The sequence below is a fragment of the Trichomonas vaginalis genome, chromosome VI (genome assembly GCF_026262505.1).
Source record: "Trichomonas vaginalis G3 chromosome VI, whole genome shotgun sequence".
Taxonomy (NCBI): Eukaryota; Parabasalia; order Trichomonadida; family Trichomonadidae; genus Trichomonas; species Trichomonas vaginalis.
In genome coordinates this window covers 18,311,876-18,324,922 of record NC_067208.1, presented here as the reverse complement: position 1 = coordinate 18,324,922, position 13,047 = coordinate 18,311,876, and the positions used below count along the sequence as shown (strand labels likewise).

The following is a 13,047-nucleotide window of genomic DNA, read 5'->3' as shown; positions in this document are numbered from 1 at the left end:
TAGATGTAAAGATGTTTATGTCATGAAGGATGAACATAATATTAAATTCACTGCTCAAGATTTATATGACAAGAAAGCAGACAAAACAGAGCTTCAAACATTAAAGACAGAAATACTTCAAACATTATATCCTATAGGCTCTATTTATACGTCAATGAACTCTACCAGACCAGAAACAGTTCTGGGTTTTGGAACTTGGACTCAAATAGTCGACAGGTTTTTGTATTGTGCAAACTCTTCAAAGGAAACAGGTGGAAGTAAAACGATTTCAGGTGAAAATTTACCTGCACATAGTCACTACATAGATTTAAGTACATCTCAAGCAGGTTGGCATAAGCATAAATTTTGGGATTGGTCAGCAATGAAAAAAGGTAAAGGATATGATGTTAAAGACAACGTTCAGTTTGCTATAAATTGTTTCTGGGGTGACACTCAGGGAGATGGAAACCATACACATCGCGTTTCGGGATATACGCAAACAACGGGACAAAGTAAAGACTACATGCCACCTTACATGACAGTTTACGCATGGTATAGAATTGCTTAGTCGTCATTTTCAACTTCTTTAGCATATTCGTCAGGAGTTGTCTTATATTTGTTAGGAACTGTCTTTGAAAGTATACCACCTTGAACTTTGACAAGTTTGAAACGAGGTCTGACAATAGTAGTTTTATCTTCTGCTTGCAGTCTGTACATTTTGCCATGTTTGCCTAAAACTTCATAATATTCTCTTGTATACTTTCTTCTATTTTTACGAACACGAATGTGAGTACCTGTCGGGTTCCCATTGTTGTCATAGTCAATAGTATTTTCATATGGGTCGCGTTTAGGTATTTCTATTTTTACTTTGTCACCTTTCTTAAGTTTGAAGCCCGGCATTCTTTCTTGTTTGTCTCTTTTGACTAAATTATTAAATATATAGTCTTTCTCTAAGTCAGGGTTGTTTTTCATTTCTTCGGGGGAGTGGTTTCCCAAACCTTTTTGTTTACGGCTATTGTAAATATTTAAAACTTGTCTCATCTTTGCCATGGAGAAGTGTCTATATTTGTCGTCATATGACATTTCATTTGCTTCACCACCTTGTGGTTGGTTTAAGTCTCTTAACATTTTTATACAACCGTCAATGACACCAAGAGCAGAATGGTTTTGGTCGACAATGAAATATTGGTTTACATTTTTTGAACGCAGATAGTTTTTTACATCATCTGATTTGAAAGAACTTTCACAGTCAGATGTCAGTTTTGTTGGATGGTATTTGTCAACGAATATTGTCAAAGCAGTTTTCACATCTAAAATATTTTTGGACCATAATGGTATGGCTTCACAGTATCTTGTGTTTTGACCGACAAATATTAGCCAGTATGGTGGTCCATCTTTCTAACTCTCGGAATGTTTTCCAAGATATCCATAAACCAAGCATTTGGTGTTGAACTAAAGATTTTTATCATGAGTGCTTTTTTGTTGCCTTAGAAACATAGGGGTCCTTGTTTGGATTCGTCATTTTTTAACCCATAAGAAATGGGTTTATTTGGCGCATTAGCAGGAGTTGCATCCAGATTTTTGCCCGCAGTGGGAACAATAGCCAGAGGTGTATTTGGAGTTGGAAGGAAGATTTTGAGTACATTAGGTATACTTAAAGAGAAAGCACAACCTATTATACAAACTGTACAGAAAGGTTGGGATGTAGCACGAGATGCAACAAATCTTATTCCAAATCCTGAAACAAGAGGAAAAGTTCAAGGATGGATGGACAATGTAGGAAGACAAGCAGGAAACTATTATAACAAAGCAAATGACTACTATAACCAAGCAGGACACTATATGGACCAAGGTGAAAGATTCTTTAACAGAGGATATAACCATGCACAACAGTGGGTAAACAATAACCAACCTCAACCACCTCAAACGTGGGAATGTAAAGTTTTTTACTGAGATGAAATGAACAATACAGCATTGAGACAAATGGGTTCAAGATGGATTTGTCGCTTCCAGCAGTTACACCACGTGTTTGTCAAGTTCTTCCTATACCTCAGGAAGTTTTAGACCGACTTAAAAAACCTAAACAACCAGTTGAAAACAAACCAAACTAAATTTTTTACTGAGATGAAATGACCGAAGAAGTTGAAACGGTAGATTTGACACCACAAACAAAAAGTTCAGAACCATTGTCAAAACCGTCAAAGAACTTACAGATGAAGAGAAAAATTCAATAATAGAAAGTGCCAGGTCTGGAAATACAAACCCTAACTATAAAGTCACTTTTCATAGAAATGGAACGGCTAGTATCTCAAAAAAGAAACAGACTCTCACAAATAAAATATTGAAGTCTGAAGGAGCTTTCGAGACAACAGATGGAAAAGTTTACTTCACTGACCAACAGTTCATTATAGAACATCTCATTGACTTAGAGTCGAAATATTCTAAACTTTACAACAAACACAAAAAGTTGAAAGGAAAACAAAAACAAATGGCATATGATATTTACGAAGATGTTGACGACACAACATCCTGCAAGTGAGGTAAAGTCAGAGGAACCGAAAAGTGACGAAAAACCGATAGAAGAAGAAAAACCAAAAACTGAAGATAAACCAAAACCAAAGTTTAGTTTCCAAACTAAACCAAGTCAACCTTCATTAGCTGGTATGGGTTGGCGTCAAAGACTTATGGCAGCAGGCGGTTATGTAAAGTAAAGAAAAAAAACATTTTTTTATTTTTATAAAAATGCCCCCATATAGAATGGATAGAAAGTCTGCTAGAATAAAAGCAGAGTTACAAAGATATGGTTGGAGAGTTTCGAAGAATTTTAAATATAAGAAAGGAAGACCCATAAAAGTCTATGACAAACTGGCTGGTCTTCGCTACGAAATGGATTTGGAAACAGCACGTGCAAATTATCCAAACAGACTAGAGAGGTTAGAAGAAGAACGTCTTATGGACATGTCTTTCGATGTTAGTGAACCTCAAGTTGAAGGACACGACGGCTTTGCCAGATTCTACTGGAAACATGACGAACAATTGCATCCTTTGAGAAGGAAAAAAGGAAAAGGTGAAGACGCACATGCTCCCATGGAAAGAACAAGATATGCATATGAGAAGTACCGTGAAGTTAGAAGTCAAATTACATCTGGTCGAACCTTTACAGTAAACTTTGACGAAGGAAAGAACAAAGAAGGCTTCATGGGTGTACTTGCTGCCATACAAGACGGAAATAAGAAAGGATACAATCTCAGATTGACCATAACAGATTTGGATGGTCACATTTACTATGCAAATGGCAATGAACAAACAGCTGCAAAACTTCTTGACGCTTTCAAGACTACAAAGAGAGAACAAATGGTTGACTCCGACTCAGACATTTTGAATGCAATTGAAGGAATTGCAAGTGTCAAGTTCGAATGGTACCAACCTAACCCTCAAGCAGTCAGACAACATGCTGGATACTTCCCCTTCATAAATAAGTCTGACATTGACTTGACAAGGTATGGAATTTACAATTCAATTGAAACAATTGTCAATGAACCTTGTATTCTTACATGTCTCAGGAACTCTGGTCTTGTTACAGATGAGAAGATGAAGTATCTTGAGTCATGTGTGAAGACAAGGTACATTCTCAGAGGTCAATTGGCAAAAATTGCACCGTTGGCAAATGTCAATATCCGAGTCAACATACCTACAGCTAAAGGTTCTTCACATGACGACTATGTTGTTGAGTTCAATTTACCATGGTTGAAGATTGCAATTGTCCACAACCACTTCATGTTGAACGAAAGTCTTACAAACCCATTGTTCGGAAAAGGCAAGTGCAACATTGTCAGAGCTGTAAACATTCTTTTCGAGAAAGGTTTGTTGGAACCAATTCCAGATGACAAGCTGACAGAAACTTTTGTACCAAAAGACGAAACAAACTTTTCACTGTTAGCAAGACCAAAAGTTGTTCCAGACAAAGTTCTAGTACAAAAGAAGTACACAATTCCACAAGGAGTTGGATTGTTCGGATACCAACCTGAACCAGAAGAACTTCCAATGAGGTTGCAAGAACTTCAAGATGCTATAAACAAACTTCCATTGAGACATCCAATTGACGTCAAATTGTATTGGAGAGCATCTGAGTTAGGTCAGAAGGTTTTATATGAAACAGGTTGCTTCGACGATGTTTATGAGATAACAGGAGAAGTTTCTCAGAAGATAAGAGACTCACTTGAATTTCCACAAACTGGACCAATTGGTTGCGACAAGTTCGACTCAGATGAAAAGATATACTATGTCGACCTTAACGCTGCGTACATGAGGTTTGTCCAATATATTCCGACTGGAATTCCAAACGAAGATGGTGAGTTCCCGGGAAGGAACTATACAGTTGGAAAAGTCATACAACAACTGTATGATATTAGGAAAGCTTCAAACCCCAAACTTGCAATGACACTCAAATTGCTTATGAATTCGACATGGGGATATTCCATTAAGAAACCTCAAGAGATGAAGAGTAAACATTATGAGAAGGTCGACAACTTTGTTGAAAGGTTTTCTCCTTTTGTTTTGAAGTACGAATTCACTCAAGGTCAAAGTGGCTTAGTAACCACATTAAAACCTATTGTCGAACATTGGTCTTACCCTCAGTTCGCAAAGGCAGTCCTTGACAACTACAACAAATTCTTCTCCGAAGTCAAATCCAAAGTCAAGGTTTACTATGAGAACATTGACGCACTCATGACGAACGAAGAAGGATACAACAAACTCATTGAAATGGGAATGGTCGGTGAAAAGATGGGTCAATTCAAATTGGACAAAATTTTCACCGAAGTTCATGTCCTCTCCAAGCGTAAGTACTGGGGTGTTAAAGAAGATGGTGAAATAGTTAAACATTGCATGAAGTAAAAAATTTTTATATTCCTTCTTAGCTAATTTCCGTTTAATTTCATGGTCGCCCTCGGAGTCTTTGAATCGGACAGGTCGAGTTACACCATTCTTGGTCTCAAACTCATATATAACCTGTTTGTCTGTATTTTCGTCGACTATGGCACGAGACACAAACATTGACCAAACGGACAAAAAGTGTCATTTCGGATGGTCACGCAGCCAATCGCATTCGAGCACTTCGAAGAAGCCTTACGTTCCAAGGGAGAGGGTGTCTGGTGCAAGGCAGAGGTCATGAAACTCTACGAGCAGTACATCCTCAATGCCTGGGAGGACAAATCGTCCTTGGATTGGCAATTCTACCAACTCCTCTGGGACGACCTCCTACGCAACTGGGATAACGAAAGAGCCCAATTCAAAGGTCGGGAACTAATTTTGCAAATTACCCTTAATTTAACATACTTATCCAAATAAACACCTAAATTTACTTGGGGTTTCCCCCTAAAATAAAATTTTTTTACTCTTAGAACCACTCGAGGTTCTCCTTACGGTTGTTGAGCTTGTCACCGTCAATGTGTCTGACCTTCGTCTTCTTGCCTGGATTTGGAACCCATTGAATTGCGACAAGCTTGCCCATGGAGATTGAACCGCGATTCCGAAGGTTAAGGTTCAAGTGTCCCAAGTTGTTGAGGACTGGGGTAAGAACCTTGCCTGTCGCCTTGTTGCGGATTTGGTATGGGTAGGGTTGGGAAATTTCGTAACCGTCATCGGCAACAAGGGTTGCCCATGTAGCGGCTTCAGGAACTTCTTCGTGTTTCTCTTCTTCCTCTTCTTCCTCTTCTTCCTCTTCTTCCTCTTCTTCCTCTTCTTCCTCGACAATTCCTTCTTCAATTTGGTACTCACGAAGTACGGTGTTGCATGTTCTGTCCTTTCCGAGTACCTTCCAGATGGCGTCTATCTCTTCGAAGAAACGGTAGATGAGTCTGGCAAGGTCTCGGTTCTCTCTCTCGTAATTGCGCAAGGTTTCCGTGAAATCGTTCAGGCATTTCTCATTGGAAGCTTGGTTCATGAGGACATCGGCTTTGAGATTGGTCATCTCTGTCATAAGACTACTTTGGAGAGTCTTAATGGTGTTTGTCAGATGAGCTTTCAATTGGGCAATTTGAATTTGAACTGGGCGCTTGTCTGGCAACCTTGAAAGGACATCTTCCATTGAGTTTGGCTTCGGTGCTTGTTCGGACATCGAAAAAATGAAGTGGTTTGAGAATGACGGTTTTACTTCAAAAAGCCTGTTATGACAGTTATGTCATACAACAAGTTTAAAATAATATCTTGTTCTTCTTCTGAACGTTTGTTGTCTCTTCCGATAAAAGTTTCGAACATGAGAACCAAAAAACGTTTTTTGAGATTGCGGAAGAGTTCAGGCAAACGTTCATATTCTGGATATGTTGGGAGCAGTTCAAAACATCTGAGCTGACTTTCGGACAAAATTGGGACAATGTCAACAAATTCATCTTTGGTCGGACTGCTTGAAGGTAAGTCCCTTACATGTAAGTAGCTCTGGTAAAGTCTTCTCATTTCTGCTAACTTTTGGAGTATAGCTTCGTAGTTTAGAAGTTTTAATTTTAATTGTCTTATTCCACTCTTGACATCTAAACGGTAACTATCCATGAGGTCAAGAGTAGCTTTGGTAGCTTTAAGTGGAGCTATCTGTTCCTTGACCTCTGCAATTTTGGTTGCAATTGTGGTTTGAGCTCCTTCAAGTTCGCCGTCTATGTCGTTCTCAACGCCTTCAACCATGGCTTGAAACTCTTCATCGGTCCATTGAGATTGGTGTGGGACGAATTTAACTTGCTTCATTCAAAAAATAAAAAAAAATGTTTTTACTCAAAACGTTAAGGTTGACTGAACTGGTTGGATGTCGCCTTCACAGGTTATGTAGAACGGCTGACCCGAGAAGTGAAGGAGAGACTGAATTGCCAATTTCATATGGGGTAGGGGGTTCTCCTTGTTTGGTATTTTTATCCAAGGACGTTTGTTTAGGAACTTAACAAGAGTTTCTCTTTTGGCGTCCTTTATGTCGTCGAAAGGAGTTTTTTCTGGTATTTGAATTGGAATTCCAGTCGAAGTCTCGAGATTCAAGGCAGCCCTTCCAGAAATAGCGGTGAACTTGACCTTGGGCTTCATTACCCTGCGCAAGTACTGCTTAACAACTTCATTTATCTCTATAAGGTAAATTGCCTCGTCAAATCCTTCTGGTATTCCGAGTCCTTCCATCCGACAGGAAAATATTTTCCCGACAACTGGAAAAAATTTTCCGGACAAAGGGAAAAAATTTTCCCGACGACAGGAAGAACTCTTCCAGTTGTCCGTCCGTAAACCATTCAAATTTTCGAAAATTGAGAACTTTTTGGTCGAACTTCAGAAAAAGTTTTTCCTTCCGACAGAAAAAGTTTTTTCCTCCGACAGAAAAAGTTTTTTCTTCCGACAGAAAAAGTTTTTTCTTCCGACAGAAAAATATTTTCCATCCCACAGGACACAAACGAATGTCCGACGTCCCACCAACCGAGTCCATTCCCAAACCAGAGGAACCTAAAGCACCAGCCCCTGCACCTCAGTTCCAGCAAGTACCTCCGATTTACTACCAATTTCCACCTCAAGGTTACTACCCACCACAAGGCTTCCCGAACTACCCTCCTCAGCCTATGCCTTACTTCCCCAACCCTTGGATGTTTATGCAAAACCCTGCCCCACAATTCCAATCTCAATCCAAGAGAGACCAAGAGTTCGAAGAAGGTCTGAACCGTTTACGCAAAGAGTATGCCACAGCTCCAATGGAAGAAGACAGGCTCTCACTCTCTTCCCTCAAATCGACCGATTCGACTCGTACCACAGATTCAGTTCGTGACCGTGAAGACTACCTCAAGCAGTCTGAGAGACTCTTCATCCTACAATCATTTACAGTTGGAGCTCTCAAGAACATGCGCAATTACGAAGGTCAGACACCAGCTGGAGACCGCAAAACAGACGTACTCGCAAGAGCCGTCCAACTGGTCAAGACAAAGACTGAGATAGTCGACTTCATTCTTGCAGCTTGCCCATACAAGTAAAAAAATAAACAATTACGAGTTAAACTTTTTATTCTTTCTTTTCTGAGTTGTTTAGAGCTGGTTTCTCTTGTAGGAACCTTTCGTACTCTTCCATGGTCATGTAATTGCGAATTTTGTACGCAATTCCAGGTTCGTTGTTTTTGAACCTTACGTATGTAACGCTTCCATCCTCCTCAGGGAAGTAAGCTGCTAACATCTGACCAAGTTTTCTCGGTGACTCGGAGCTCATTAAAAATGTCACTTTTTAAACGTTAAGTTTTTAGTCTTATTTTACCCTTTGTTTACCCTTTGTTTGTCAAGGTAGTATTGGAGTGCAATTTCTCCAAATTCTCTGTGTCGGAGTTCTTCAGCATTTTCCAAGGTGTACCTGGAGAACTCAAAGAAGTTGTCAAGAAGATACTGCCATGCTGCTCTTCTGAGTTCGTCGGTATTTTGGAAGTGTTGCACCTTCGAGTCTGCGGACATGAAAAAATGACACTTTTTCTATTAAACCGTTTTGGCATTTCTCATGAGTGAGTATAGTTCTGCCGAACCATTGGAAGAGAAGAAGTACTCTTGCTGGCAAAAGACAAAAATAGTTGCCTTAGTTGTCATTGCAATTGTACTCGTAATTGAATTCATTGTACTTCTCTTCACGTACATAAAACTCAGCAATGGTATTTGCTTTAAGAAGCTACCATCTTACTAAGACTAAACACTTAGATTTTTCAAGCTTGACTTTTTACAATTTGAATTTTGTTGCTGAATTCAGTAAAAATATAATTTAGGGTAGAAGGTTAGATCTAACCTCATTTCTACCCTCATTTCTACCCTCATGAATTTTCATGAATTTTCCCGAAATAAAAAATAAAGTTATTTTTATTTTTTTTATTTTTTTTATCCGGAATATAAAGACAGATATGTCAACAACCGAGAACACAACAACAGTTATAGTCCATGAAGCTATAAATGAGAATACGAGTACATACAGTTTAACAAACAATTGCGTCTAATTCGTTCGGTCAAAGACGATATGTACCAAATGCAAAGTATTTTGACTGCATGTTTTGCTCCAGATACCAAACACGCAGACGATTGGTTCAAAAACCGAAGCACACAAGAACTTTTGAGTGAAATTTCTCTAGACCGAGAAATTCTCGGCCTTGCATTAAAACACATGAAAATCGTAAAAAAATTTGCCAATAAATTTAAGAGGATATTATGTACATAGACTTCTTGTAAATGCCGTAGCAATGTGGGCTTCACCTCGTTATGCTTGGTATATTTACAGACTTCTTGACGAACTTCACAGACAAGAACGTGAAGAGATGGAAAAGAAACTTCATGCAAAAGATGAAGTCATTGAAGCAAAAGACAAAAGCATTCAGAAAAGAATACCACGTTCGGTACCAAAAGGAAAGGAAAAGAACTATAAGTATATGATTTATACTGAAGAGATGGAAAATGAAGAAGATAAAGATATGGTTATGTTGCATTTAGTCAGAAGAAACAACAAAAGCTTTTACGACCTTGCTAAGATTTACAAATCTGACAGAAATTGGTTCTATCGCGAAAACTTACCGATTTCAATGACCCCAAATGAAGATGTGAAACAAATAGTTCAAGATACGTTACCTCAAACACACTATGATATTAAAGGTTGTACAATACTTACATTCAAAGAAGATTTGTCATTGTTAAAGGAAAAAATAACAGAGTATTTTGACAACTTCAAACAAGTAGAGTAAATGAACCATTTATTTTTCAAGCTTGACTTCAGATGGCTCAGGTAGCTCTATAAAGTAAATTGCCTTGTCAAATCCTTCTGGCATTCCGAGTCCTTCCATCCGACATTCCGAGTCCTTCCTTCTGGCATTCCGAGTCCTTCCTTCTGGCATTCCGAGTCCTTCCATCCGACAGGAAAAAAATTTCCCGACAACTGGAAAAAATTTTCCTTCCGACAGGCAAAATTTTTTCTGTTGTTCGTCCGTAAACCATTCAAATTTTCGAAAATTGAGAACTTTTTGGTCGAACTTCAGGAAAAGTTTTTCCCGACAACTGGAAAAGTTCTTCCTTCCAACAGGACACAAACGGATGACTGACGTTCCTCTTCCTGAATGCCTTCCAAAGCCAGAAGAACCGAAAGCTGCAGAACCACAACAGACTTACTAAGACTAAACACTTACATTTTTCAAGCTTGACTTTTTACAATTTGAACTTTGTTCGCGTAGATATGAATTCTGAAAGAAGTATGAGGGTCTTGTATGACTTTGTACTTCTCCCAGAGTTCATGTCTGTCAAACTTACCTGCCATGGACTCTTTCATAAGTTCCATGAAATCGTCTTCGGACAATCCGGGGAAAAGTATTATGTCAGTAAGTATTCTTTTAACATCCTTACTTAAACTCTTTGCTGTCTGTACACAAATGACAACTGAGATGTTAAAGTGTCTGAGCTTCTTAAGAATTCGACACATGTCTTGTTCTCTATTCTTTAACAAAGGATGAGAGGCGAAATCATCTAAGATAAGAAGACATCTATGAGGGTAAGTCTTCCAATCGTAAGATTGCAATTTCTTCGAAATGTATTCTATCTCTTTCTGTTTGTTTCTGAAGTGGTGTTTGTCTAATATTCTCTGCATTTCCTCATTTGGGTCTTTAAACTTAGAATTTATATACTCATTTATAGCATTATACTTCAAAACTCTTCTTTGGTACTTCTTTATCCAATCTAACAACTCAGTATCCTTTATACATACTAACTTAGACTTCTTTATAATATCTTTGAACGAATTGACGGTTTGGTCAAATTGACCAGAAGTACTACAAATAACAACTAACTCATAAAATGGGTTTTCTCTCATCTAGTTCTTGTTGTTGTGCAGCCATTTTAAGATAAGTGAAAGTCTTACCCGACCCAGGTGGTGCAATTAGACCTGTTATACCATTCTGAGCAAATAAGAACTTTTCATGTATAGGTTTTATCTGAGCATTTTCTAACTTCCTCTTGTTCTTGTTTAAAACATTCTCAAATTTCTTGTCAATGTCAGCAAACTTTTTTTCTAACATATTTTTAGAAAAATTAAAATTTTTATCTTTTAGAAAATGTCTAGCGATTTCGCTATCTATATTCGAGACAAGCTTTTCGACAGCAAAACATCTGTCGACCATAAAATCTTACATAGTGTAAACAAGAAAGGGGAATTTGTTCTAAAGTTCTGTTTCTGGGAATATGACAAGAACCATAAAACATTAAGCAGAGAAGTCTTAAAATTTGTCAATGACAGACTTGTTGACAGAGATGACGCCTCTTGGAAAGATGAAGTCCAACAAAATTTCTTAGAATGCAAAGAAGACACATGCGCTGTTCTTGAAGATGAAATAGAAAACAGAATAGATGAGCTATTAAAGGACAAAGAACTTTTACATAAATATGGTTCGGAGAAATTTGACATAACTCCACCAGAAAAGAAGAAGAGAGAAAAGAAAGAGAAGAAAGTAAAAGAAGAGAAGAGAGAAAAGAAAGTAGAAGAAGAGAAGAAAGAACCTGAACCAGTTCCAGAGAAGGGGAGATATGACATGTAAAAATAAAATTTTATTTTTAGAACATTTCTGGGTCAATGTCAATGTTCTCTTCCTCTTTAGGGGCAAACACTGGCTTAGACTCTAAAATCTTTTTACCCAATTTACCTTGAACTTCAACTATCTTAGACTCATAATATTCATAGTCGTCTGCTTTCTTTGGTTCATAAGGTATAACAAGTTTGTATGCTTTGCCTTCTTTAAGGTTTGAGAACCTTCTGTCAAAATTTTCTTTGACTGCTAACAAACCTTCTATGTCTAAGTCTTCAAATTTCGCACTATTTTTAGTCACAATAGCAAACTTAACTGGTTCGATGTTCCAAACTTTGCTGAATGAAGACTTTTCAAAATGGTAGAAGTAAACATTCAAATATGTGAATGGGTCTAGTTCTTCTTTAAGTCCTGACATATACTTGTTTACTGAGATGAATTTTGTCATCTTTTCTTCAGAATAAAAAATATTTTTTTAAAAATTTACTCAGAAAAATTTTTCTTTGTATATACACCATTCTGAACATCTAAAAGACTTTTGACATTTGCCAAGAATGTTCGTTTAGACGCTGTCATATAACCATATTCTTGACAATATTGTTTATACGAATCGTACAATGACCTTTCATCTAAACACTCAAAGTCAGTTTCATCTATGAACAGTTCATATACACTCTTGTTTGCTTCTAACAATGTTTGTCTCTCTTCGGTATGTGGAATTTGTCTTGGATTGAACTTTGAAATATCTAATGTCATAAAATATGAGAACAAGTGGTTGTAAAAGTCAGATGTCAAAGTTTCTGCTAAGTCGTCAAAATATTCTGTATCTTGCATATGAGAATCTGACGTTCTGACAACTACATATCTTCTGTCAGAACTTTCTAACTTCATCGGAACAGCATTGTTTGAAACCATAATGAAGTTTGCAACATTTTCACAAACTCTTTGGTCTTTATACTTTCTTTCAACAACTCCAACTTTGTCTGTTATAAGACTCTTCAAAGCATCTGAGTTTAAAACTTTTGTTGTATCTATACTTTGAAGTTCATTGCAAACTATAAGTTTCATATTCTCTATTGAGGAGTTAAATTTACCGCAGATGTTTTCTATGTTTGTCATATTCGGGTTCGAATAGCCCTCTAACAGTTTGCACAAAATATCTGTAAAGAAAGTATTCTTACCAGTTCCTTGTTTTCCAATTATAATGAGAGCAGTTTCATTTTTAGCACTTGGATGTTGTAAGATGTTTGCAAACCAACATAAGATATACTCATAGACTCTTTCGTTTCCATTGCATATAATTTCTTTGACATGGTCTAACCAAGCTTCTATAACATTTTCTTTCCATTCTACTTGTTCATATTTATATCCAGTGAAGATAGAATAGAAGTTTGGAGAAGGTGTATAGAACTTTATACCTCGAACTGAAAAATCTTCTAACTTTGACAATAAGATATCCCAAGCATCTAACATCTTCATGCCAACTTGTACAACTTTTTTTTCTTAAGTTTCTGTCTACATTCTTGTTCTGA

The 13,047-nt window shown here is 37.4% G+C and overlaps 13 protein-coding genes and 3 pseudogenes across 16 annotated transcripts, besides 1 other annotated feature; 9 read left to right on the top strand and 7 right to left on the bottom strand.

Moving 5' to 3' along the window:
- Positions 1–13,047: part of a mobile genetic element that runs on past both edges of the window.
- Positions 544–1,107, bottom strand: TVAGG3_0887280 (uncharacterized protein; the record flags this gene model as incomplete). The annotated part of the gene is made up of 1 exon (XM_051250721.1): positions 544–1,107. One exon carries the CDS (start codon positions 1,105–1,107, stop codon positions 544–546), a length of 564 nt encoding a protein of 187 aa, XP_051086196.1.
- Positions 1,519–1,919, top strand: TVAGG3_0887270 (uncharacterized protein; the record flags this gene model as incomplete). Its single annotated transcript, XM_051250720.1, has 1 exon — positions 1,519–1,919. A coding segment is annotated over one exon (401 nt), but the record flags the coding sequence as incomplete, so codon positions are not given.
- Positions 2,109–2,690, top strand: TVAGG3_0887260 (annotated as a pseudogene). Its single transcript has one exon. A coding segment is annotated over exon 1 (582 nt).
- On the top strand, positions 2,737–3,726 carry TVAGG3_0887250 (uncharacterized protein; the record flags this gene model as incomplete). Its single annotated transcript, XM_051250719.1, has 1 exon — positions 2,737–3,726. A coding segment is annotated over one exon (990 nt), but the record flags the coding sequence as incomplete, so codon positions are not given.
- Positions 4,024–4,385, top strand: TVAGG3_0887240 (uncharacterized protein; the record flags this gene model as incomplete). The annotated part of the gene is made up of 1 exon (XM_051250718.1): positions 4,024–4,385. A coding segment is annotated over one exon (362 nt), but the record flags the coding sequence as incomplete, so codon positions are not given.
- TVAGG3_0887230 (DNA/RNA polymerases family) lies at positions 4,417–4,875 on the top strand (the record flags this gene model as incomplete). The annotated part of the gene is made up of 1 exon (XM_051250717.1): positions 4,417–4,875. The coding sequence occupies one exon, from the start codon at positions 4,417–4,419 to the stop codon at positions 4,873–4,875; it is 459 nt and encodes a 152-aa protein (XP_051086192.1).
- TVAGG3_0887220 (uncharacterized protein) lies at positions 5,065–5,328 on the top strand (the record flags this gene model as incomplete). The annotated part of the gene is made up of 1 exon (XM_051250716.1): positions 5,065–5,328. The coding sequence occupies one exon, from the start codon at positions 5,065–5,067 to the stop codon at positions 5,326–5,328; it is 264 nt and encodes an 87-aa protein (XP_051086191.1).
- TVAGG3_0887210 (uncharacterized protein) lies at positions 6,130–6,714 on the bottom strand (the record flags this gene model as incomplete). Its single annotated transcript, XM_051250715.1, has 1 exon — positions 6,130–6,714. One exon carries the CDS (start codon positions 6,712–6,714, stop codon positions 6,130–6,132), a length of 585 nt encoding a protein of 194 aa, XP_051086190.1.
- Positions 6,742–7,131, bottom strand: TVAGG3_0887200 (uncharacterized protein; the record flags this gene model as incomplete). Its single annotated transcript, XM_051250714.1, has 1 exon — positions 6,742–7,131. One exon carries the CDS (start codon positions 7,129–7,131, stop codon positions 6,742–6,744), a length of 390 nt encoding a protein of 129 aa, XP_051086189.1.
- On the top strand, positions 7,401–7,964 carry TVAGG3_0887190 (uncharacterized protein; the record flags this gene model as incomplete). The annotated part of the gene is made up of 1 exon (XM_051250713.1): positions 7,401–7,964. One exon carries the CDS (start codon positions 7,401–7,403, stop codon positions 7,962–7,964), a length of 564 nt encoding a protein of 187 aa, XP_051086188.1.
- On the bottom strand, positions 7,993–8,193 carry TVAGG3_0887180 (uncharacterized protein; the record flags this gene model as incomplete). The annotated part of the gene is made up of 1 exon (XM_051250712.1): positions 7,993–8,193. The coding sequence occupies one exon, from the start codon at positions 8,191–8,193 to the stop codon at positions 7,993–7,995; it is 201 nt and encodes a 66-aa protein (XP_051086187.1).
- Positions 8,992–9,691, top strand: TVAGG3_0887170 (annotated as a pseudogene). The gene has a single exon. A coding segment is annotated over exon 1 (700 nt).
- Positions 10,135–11,011, bottom strand: TVAGG3_0887160 (annotated as a pseudogene). Its single transcript has one exon. A coding segment is annotated over exon 1 (877 nt).
- On the top strand, positions 11,048–11,527 carry TVAGG3_0887150 (uncharacterized protein; the record flags this gene model as incomplete). The annotated part of the gene is made up of 1 exon (XM_051250711.1): positions 11,048–11,527. The coding sequence occupies one exon, from the start codon at positions 11,048–11,050 to the stop codon at positions 11,525–11,527; it is 480 nt and encodes a 159-aa protein (XP_051086186.1).
- TVAGG3_0887140 (protein of unknown function, DUF4108 family) lies at positions 11,544–11,933 on the bottom strand (the record flags this gene model as incomplete). Its single annotated transcript, XM_051250710.1, has 1 exon — positions 11,544–11,933. One exon carries the CDS (start codon positions 11,931–11,933, stop codon positions 11,544–11,546), a length of 390 nt encoding a protein of 129 aa, XP_051086185.1.
- On the bottom strand, positions 11,999–12,583 carry TVAGG3_0887130 (Poxvirus D5 protein-like family; the record flags this gene model as incomplete). The annotated part of the gene is made up of 1 exon (XM_051250709.1): positions 11,999–12,583. One exon carries the CDS (start codon positions 12,581–12,583, stop codon positions 11,999–12,001), a length of 585 nt encoding a protein of 194 aa, XP_051086184.1.